A 9,462-nucleotide genomic window follows, 5' to 3' on the forward strand; every position below is an offset into this window, starting at 1 on the left:
CAGTAGATTGCAACTCCTCTCATTTTGATGGAAAATGTTGTATTTGGGGATGGAAATTTCATAATCAGTGAGTAAAACAAACTTAGGGAGGAGGCTTCTGATGTTAACATGCATGAAACCAAGGCTTTTACGGTTACAGAAGTCAACAAATGAGAGCGCCTGGGGACACACAGGGCCTGGGATAACCTCTACATATCCAGAGGAGTAGGATGAGGGTACGGCTAAAGGCTTTCAGAACTGGTCGGCTCCCTCCGGTCAGGTTACGTTGACGACTGGCTCCCTCCGGTCAGGTCACGTTGACGACTGGCTCCCTCCGGTCAGGTCACGCTGACGACTGGCTCCCTCCGGTCAGGTCATGTTGACGACTGGCTCCCTCCGGTCAGGTTACGTTGACGACTGGCTCCCTCCGGTCAGGTTACGTTGACGACTGGCTCCCTCCGGTCAGGTTACGTTGACGACTGGCTCCCTCTAATCAGGTTATAGTGATGACTGGCTCCCTCCAGTCATTTGTGTGTTTTAATTATTTAATCAAATAGCATGCTTAAAGCATCAGACAAGTTCAGTACATATAGTTGATTGTATAAAAACACATGGGGCGATTTGTAGAAAGAACAGATGACTCTTGGTTGACTAAGATTTATTTAAGTTGGGGACAGCACTAGAACATGATTTTGGGGCTCCCGAGTGGCGCAGCGGACACTGCATCTCAGTGCTTGAGGCTTCACTACAGACACCCTGGTTCAAATCCAGGCTGTATCACAACCGGCCGTGATTTGGAGTCCCATAGGGCGGCGCACAATTGGCCCAGCGTTGTCCGGGGTAGGCAGTCATTGTAAATAAGAATTTGTTCTTAACTGACTTGCCTAGTTAAATAAAGGTTACATTTAAATACATTTAAAAAATTGAGTTTCATGACAATCCATTTTTTACAAATCCGGCAAGGCAACAATTTTGAGAAGGGTTTAAAACAAAGGTTTCAAACCAATTCATGAATGTAATTGAATCTAGGTATGTCTTGTCTTTAATGTAATGGCATGAAAAACAATTGGCTGAATATTATACAATGACTTATCAACAGCTCTAATAATTTGCCTCCACCGGAAATCTACACTGGCAGTTATAGAATATACTATATAGCCTAGAAACCTGGTTAAACTATCATTATGACATCCTGGATGAATTCTAGAATATACTATATAGCCTAGAAACCTGGTTAAACTATCATTATGACATCCTGGATGAATTCTAGAATATACTATATAGCCTAGAAACCTGGTTAAACTATCATTATGACATCATGGATGAATTCTAGAATATACTATATAGCCTAGAAACCTGGTTAAACTATCATTATGACATCATGGATGAATTCTAGAATATACTATATAGCCTAGAAACCTGGTTAAACTATCATTATGACATCATGGATGAATTCTAGAATATACTATATAGCCTAGAAACCTGGTTAAACTATCATTATGACATCATGGATGAATTCTAGAATATACTATATAGCCTAGAAACCTGGTTATACTATCATTATGACATCATGGATGAATTCTAGAATATACTATATAGCCTAGAAACCTGGTTAAACTATCATTATGACATCATGGATGAATTCTAGAATATACTATACATCCTAGAAATCTGGTTAAACTATCATTATGACATCATGGATGAATTCTAGAATATACTATATATCCTAGAAAACTGGTTAAAGTATCATTATGACATCGTGGATGAATAAATCTGAGTGGTTACACTCCTCCTTCCCCCATCCCTCAGCTGTTTACCAAACCAAGCCTCTGGGCAGCCATTTTGTTACTGTTGAAAAAACCCACACAACCCAGCAATCTGCAGATCATACAATAACAAAGCTGTCATTCCACCACTGTTTTGGTTATAAGATGATTATGGGGTTGGGGAAATGTAACTACTTTCAAATTCATAGACAGACCTATGGATGCAAGGACTGACCATCCATGATATCAACATTATAGTTTTAACCATGTTGAGGCTATACAGTGTTGATTTACATTGTTTCTAGACATTGGAGTAAAAAAAAGCTTATTTGGGGTTCTGATGGGGTACAACAGTTGAACTAAGCTCATGAGGCATGTGTTATATTCTTCAACAATCAATGGCTATAAATTAATAATTTAAAAGTCACAATATGGATGTAGCTATTGCATATTTCTGCTTTAACACCAAACATCAGTTCAACAACTGCAGAGTTTGTGCCTCTGTATTTAAGACAGTACTTACTGGTGTTAATCAGGGCCCGGTTATCTTTAGAACCATTGGACGCCTTAAGATGCGTTTGGGAAACCGGGCCCAGATGTCCAGTTTCCTCCTCTTCTTCCTCCTCCTTTATCGATGTAACAGTCATCTCCCCCTCTTCCTCTTTCACTCCATAAACTGCATCCTCCTCTTCTTTTACTGTAACATCCTCCTCTTTCACTCTGAACGCGTCTTTTTCTTCTTTCACAGTAACGGCCTCACCCTCTACTTCTTGTTTTACTGTAACATCCTCCTCCTCTTTCACTCTGAACGCGTCTTTTTCTTCTTTCACAGTAATGGCCTCACCCTCTACTTCTTGTTTTACTGTGATATTCTCTTCTTTAGCAGGAGGAGAGTAGCTCAGTGGCCGCATGGTTGGGAATGTTAGCTAGCTAGGCTAATGCTAACTTAACCAGCCCGCTAGCTGACTAATAACAACAACACCGTAAATATGAAATTAAATCTGATAACTAACTAGACGACAGAAGTGGGTTTAAAACACAGTGGCTAATATACACTAACGCGTCTAAAGAGCTTTATTGTTCGGCTATTTTGTCTAGCAAGCTACCGTGGTGTCTGACTAACTGGTGCTACTGTTGAAAGAAGAGTTCCGTCCACTACATTATACGTCACACTAACAGCATTACCTTAAATTCCCACACCGCCATCTGCTGACTGGAGTGGGTAACGCAGTTGAGTAAAATGTTTATTTTGTCAGACAAAAAGTTAAAGGGTAGGAATAAGGGACATCGCTGGTGCTAAAATATTCATTAGCCCCCCCCCCAAATAAATCAATATCAGTCAATATATTTTTTTTGTGATTTATTTTTTTCGTCAACCGTTCCATCGCATCTTAAACTTCTTACCGGACGGCACTAGGACCGGGGGAGGCTGCTGCTGCACTAGTGACTGTTAGACTTTCTTCAGCGAAGATGGAGGACAGAAATACTAGGAGAGAGGGGTACCCCAACACAGAACTGAACTGGATCAAAGATGGAGGACAGAAATACTAGGAGAGAGGGGTACCCCTACACAGAACTGAACTGGATCAAAGATGGCGGACAGAAATACTAGGAGAGAGGGGTACCCCTACACAGAACTGAACCGGATCAAAGATGGCGGACAGAAATACTAGGAGAGAGGGGTACCCCTACACAGAACTGATCTGGATAAAAGATGGCGGACAGAAATACTAGGAGAGAGGGGTACCCCTACACAGAACTGATCTGGATCAAAGATGGCGGACAGAAATACAAGGAGAGAGGGATACCCCTACACAGAACTGAACTGGATCAAAGATGGTGGACAGAAATACAAGGAGAGAGGGGTACCCCTACACAGAACTGAACTGGATCAAAGACGGCGGACAGAAATACTAGGAGAGAGGGGTACCCCTACACAGAACTGAACTGGATCAAAGACGGCGGACAGAAATACAAGGAGAGAGGGGTACCCCTACACAGAACTGAACTGGATCAAAGACGGCGGACAGAAATACTAGGAGAGAGGGATACCCCTACACAGAACTGATCTGGATCAAAGATGGAGGACAGAAATACTAGGAGAGAGGGGTACCCCTACACAGAACTGAACTGGATCAAAGATGGCGGACAGAAATACTAGGATGGAAGCAAATGTAAGGGATTATAATGTCATACCGAATCATACAAAAACAGGTACAGTTGACAGGAATGTTAGTTCATGTAGAGACAAACGATTATGCATTTTTTTATCATAAAGTTCATTTATGTAAATCGTGATTTAGCAAGCTAGCTGACTAGCTAACATTAGCCAGCTAGCTGACTAGCTAACATTAGCCAGCTAGCTGACTAGCTTTATGAGCTTAGTTCAACTGTTGTACCCCAGCAGAACCCCAAATAAGCTTTTTTTACTCCAATGTTTCGAAACAATGTAAATCAACACTGTATAGCCTCAATATGGTTAAAACTATAATGTTGATATCATCGATGGTCAGTCCTTGCATCCATAGGTCTGTCTGTAGTTACATTTCTCCAACCCCATAATCATCTTATTACCAAAACAGTGGTGGAATGACAGATTTGTTATTGTTTGAACTGCAGATTGGTTGGTTGTGTGGGTTTTTTAAACAGCAACAAAATGGCTGCCCTGAGGCTTGGTTTGGTAAACAGCTGAGGGATGGGGGCTGGAGAAATGTAACCACTCTCAAATTCTTAGAGAAAGCTATTGTGGCAACCGTAACTCAACACCTAGCGACCTCTTCAAGAAGTTCAGACATCTTGGCATAACAGTTATAAGGTGTTGGCTTGACAGTCGCTGGACCCAGGTTTGAGTTAAGCTCAGGGCAATCCCCTGAATTCACTATACTATGAATACAAAGACTGGCCATCCATGATGTCATAATGATTGTTTAACCAGGTTTCTAGGCTATATAGTATATTCTAGAATTCATCCATGAGGCCATAATGATAGTTTAACCAGGTTTCTAGGCTATATAGTGTATTCTAGAATTCATCCATGATGTCATAATGATAGTTTAACCAGGTTTCTAGGATATATAGTATATTTTAGAATTCATCCATGATGTCATAATGATAGTTTAACCAGGTTTCTAGGATATATAGTATATTCTAGAATTCATCCATGATGCCATAATGATAGTTTAACCAGGTTTCTAGGATATATAGTATATTTTAGAATTCATCCATGATGTCATAATGATAGTTTAACCAGGTTTCTAGGATATATAGTATATTCTAGAATTCATCCATGATGCCATAATGATAGTTTAACCAGGTTTCTAGGCTATATAGTATATTCTAGAATTCATCCATGATGTCATAATGATAGTTTAACCAGGTTTCTAGGCTATATAGTATATTCTAGAATTGCCAGTGTAGATTTCCTGTGGGGGTCAAATTGTTAGAGCTGTTGATAAGTCATTGTATAATATTCAGCTAATTTATTTTCATGCCATTACATCAATATAGCCCAACCAGAAGAGAATAAAACCTTCCTGAACCACCACCACCTGCTGGCCTTCATAAATTCTGACGTTGCAAGTAATAGGCTACACAAGCAGTCAGCAACCTACGTTTGGAGTTCAAATTTATCTGACCATTTCTACCGATCTGCGTGCCAGTTATGATTTTCATATGCACATTTTCATGTAACAGTTTAATTTAATTAGTAATAGTATCTCAAAATCATTGTCTGTGATTAATCTACATTCTATCTAAATCTAAATGAAAATTACAAATCTAAAAGGAACTTTTATTGCCATTGCCAACAATGTGAAAATTCCCTACATAAAGCCAACAAATAAGCCATTGCAAATAAATATCCTATAAATCACATGGCCTGTCTATAACGAACTTGAAACACAGTATAAAATATTCTGGGCCCTCAGTTTCCCGCCAGTGAGTTCTGGACAGACGCAGCTGTAGGCTATTTGTTAAAGGGATAAGAAGTAATCAGGTATTTTGACATTTCCACTGGATCAGCACATTACAGTTTTTCCCTTTCGTGCCGAGTGGAAATATTTTACGAAAATACTTTGAGGAACTATTGTCATTTGCAATTGATTTTGATTAGACTTTGTTTACTTGCTGTTTGAGGTGAAGAAAAAATTACTTTGAGAAGCTCCAACTCATTAGTGGTGGTGCGTTAAGACAATCAGAAATACTATCAGACATCCCCAAATGGGCACATTTATAGACCTACATTTGCACACAGGCCAGGTAGACTAGTCCTACTTCTATATGGGTAATTAGGTGTGCGTCCTTACTCAACATTGACAGGAGTGTTTCAAACAAAATAAAATGAATAAATTGACAAAACTGACGCGTCTTGAAGAGGTCAGGTCTGGGTGGTCTGCCAGGGGCCGTTTCATTTAGTATCCGTTTGGGTCAGTTGGGGAATGATTGTATTTCCCCATAGTATGTTGTACCGAAGTTGACTGACTGAAAGGGAGTGTAACTTTATGACTATAATTACTGTTCCCTGAAGGAGGGAAACGAGGTACAACACCTGTTTGGCTCCACCCCTTCCTGGGTCGTTGAAGAGCGATATTAAATTGAATATGACCTAAGGCTCATATTTCTGTGTTTATTATATTATAATTAAGTCTATGATTTGATATTTGATAGAGCAGTCTGACTGAGCGGTGACTGAGTGGTGGTAGGCAGCAGCAGGCTCGTAAGCATTCATTCAAACATTCATTCAAACAGCACTTTCCTGCTTTTGCCAGCAGCTCTTTGCAATGCTTGAAGCACAGCTCTGTTTATGATTTCAAGCCTGACAACTCCCAAGATTAGACTGGCAATACTAAAGTGCCTATAAGAACATCCAATAGTCAAAGGTATATGAAATACAAATGGTATAGAGAGAAATAGTCCTATAATTCCTATAATAACTGCAACCTAAAACTTCTTAACTGGGAATATTGAAGACTCATGTTAAAAGGAACCACCAGCTTTCATATGTTCTCATGTTCTGAGCAAGGAACTGAAACGTTAGCTTTTTTACATGGCACATATTGCACTTCTACTTTCTTCTCCAACACTGTGTTTTTGCATTATTTAAACCAAATGGAACATGTTTCATTATTTATTTGAGACTAAATTGATTTTATTGATGTATTATATTAAGTTAAAATAAATGTGTTCATTCAGTATTGTTGTAATTGTCATTATTACAAATATATATATTTAAAATCGGCCGATTTAATCGGTATGTTTTTTTTTGGGGGGGGGGGGGGGGGGGGGGGGGGGTCATCCAATAATCGGTATCGGCGTTGAAAAATCATAATCGGTCGACCTCTACTATGTTATTGTTTGTTAAACACTTAGTGTACAAACCCTCATTGTCAGGCTGATGGAAAAGCTAGCCAAGGAGCATTTTACTGGTTGAAGTGTTTTTAAGTATAAAGCAGTTGATTTGTGACAATAACACAAACATATTAAGCAGGAGATTCAAGCGAGCCTTACAATTATAATCCAAAAGTAATGTGAAATGCACTCATAAGCAACCTGCAAATGGAGGCTAGTTTTGCTGTCAGCCTATGAGAACTCCCCTGAGTTTTCCCCCACAGTGGTGAATTAGTGAATAGACACAGAGCTTAATGTGAGTTTCCTTGAGTAGCACTCCTGATCTTGCGCTGTAATATTCAGAATACATTGTGAAAAGCTAAAATCTTTGCTCACCATTTTTGCTCCATGCAGATATACTACATCTATAACTAGTGGTTTCCTCATTAGCAGATATACTACATCCATAACTAGTGGTTTCCTCATTACCAGATATACTACATCCATAACTAGTGGTTTCCTCATTACCAGATATACTACATCCATAACTAGTGGTTTCCTCATTACCAGATATACTACATCCATAACTAGTGGTTTCCTCATTACCAGATATACTACATCCATAACTAGTGGTTTCCTCATTAGCAGATATACTACATCCATAACTAGTGGTTTCCTCATTACCAGATACACTACATCCATAACTAGTGCTTTCCTCATTAGCAGGGAGGTGTTTCTGCAATCAAATTGCATGTGCATTGCCCTCGTGCCGCAATTTTATTAAACACAGAAAGGGGCCTATATTGGAGACCAAAAGTCGTCTGGCACACTGCTTAGAGTTTCAACAACATGAATAACTTATTTCTAGTTACTACTAATGTGAAAACAAGACGAAATATGATTGTTGCTAAGTTGACTGTGGTAATGGTCAAATAATTTAACAGACGTCAATTGTTGTAGAACTTCATGGGTATGATCTGACAAATACATTTGATTTGATTTCGTCATCCCTTTTTACCTAAAATAAACAATGGATTTCTGCTGTTGTGGGCCTTTAACCGTCTGTCTGACTTTGTTGTTCACACAGGAGAGAGACGGGACTACCGTGGGTCCTCTGGGGAGCCTCAACAACCTCATGATGCTGACGAGGCAGAGAAGAGTCTCTCCAGATCAGAACACCTCAAGAAACACCAGCAGAGACCCACAGGGAAGAAATCTAACTGCTGCTCAGACTGTGGGAAGAGATTCACCTCATCAAGCATTACAATTCATCAGAGAACACACACAGGAGAGAAACCCTATAGCTGTGATCAATGTGGGAAGAGTTTTGGTAAATCTAGCAATCTGACATCACACCAGAGAACACACACAGGAGAGAAACCATATAGCTGTGATCAGTGTGGGAAGAGTTTTACTGAGTCTGGGGGTCTGATATTACACCAGAGAAGACACACAGGAGAGAAACCTTATAGCTGTGATCAATGTGGGAAGAGTTTTGGTCAATCTAGCAATCTGACAGTGCACCAGAGAATACACACAGGAGAGAAATCCTATAGCTGTGATCAATGTGGGAAGAGTTTTGGTAGATCTGGCCAGCTGACAGTGCACCAGAGAATACACACAGGAGAGAAACCTTATAGCTGTGATCAATGTGGGAAGAGATTTGGTCAATCTGGCCATCTGACATCACACAAGAGAACACACACAGGAGAGAAATCTTATAGCTGTGATCAATGTGGGAAGAGTTTTGCTGATTCTGGCTCTCTGACTCAACACCAGAGAACACACACAGGAGAGAAACCTCATAGCTGTGACCAGAGATAATCTGATAAAAGATCTCTGATCAAATATCAGAAAATACATACATGAAGGAGTTGTTTCATGATATCAATGAATTAATGTCACAATGTAGAATGTTTTAACATTGTAGAAGGAGTATTTTAATAATGTCACAATGTAGAACCCTAAACGTTTTCCCCCTGTTCTATTGATTTCAACATGATATGGATATTAGCCTCAGGGGGAAAATCCAGGCTCTGAAATGGAAGAGTACTATTTATGTGATATAACAAAAAGTGACTAACAAAAAAAGAGTTGTGTTACACATACCACGTTGGTGACCCACTTGAATCAAAATGCAACACTTCAAAATGTAGCTAGCTGTTTTCTACAAATTGTCCTCTAACTAGTGATGTACACATTATTCCCAGATTCGTGTGGTTTTTGAGCTGTTAGTTTTAACAGGACGTGCAACTTCATCTCCCTTCTGTCACACAATTGATCTCATCGTGATATCGATGAGTTATGAAAAATAAGTGTTGCGTTCCTTTGTTCAGTGACCCCTACATTTAAATGCATCATTCCAAAATGTAGCTGACTGTCTTCTGCAGGT

At 39.6% G+C, this 9,462-nt stretch overlaps 1 protein-coding gene across 1 annotated transcript in view; it reads left to right on the plus strand.

The window, feature by feature from the left end:
* The window catches only part of LOC115186489 (zinc finger protein 271-like), a gene marked incomplete at its 3' end in the record, with an annotated part of 177,799 nt that extends 168,920 nt beyond the window's left edge, over positions 1-8,879 (plus strand). The window contains exon 5 of the mRNA XM_029746110.1: positions 8,256-8,879. Coding sequence (XP_029601970.1) covers positions 8,256-8,879 — 624 coding nt within the window. The remainder of the gene's footprint in view (positions 1-8,255) is intronic.
* Positions 8,880-9,462: the final 583 nt, after the last annotated feature.

The sequence above is a fragment of the Salmo trutta genome, unplaced genomic scaffold (assembly GCF_901001165.1).
Source record: "Salmo trutta unplaced genomic scaffold, fSalTru1.1, whole genome shotgun sequence".
NCBI classification, from domain to species: domain Eukaryota; kingdom Metazoa; phylum Chordata; class Actinopteri; order Salmoniformes; family Salmonidae; genus Salmo; species Salmo trutta.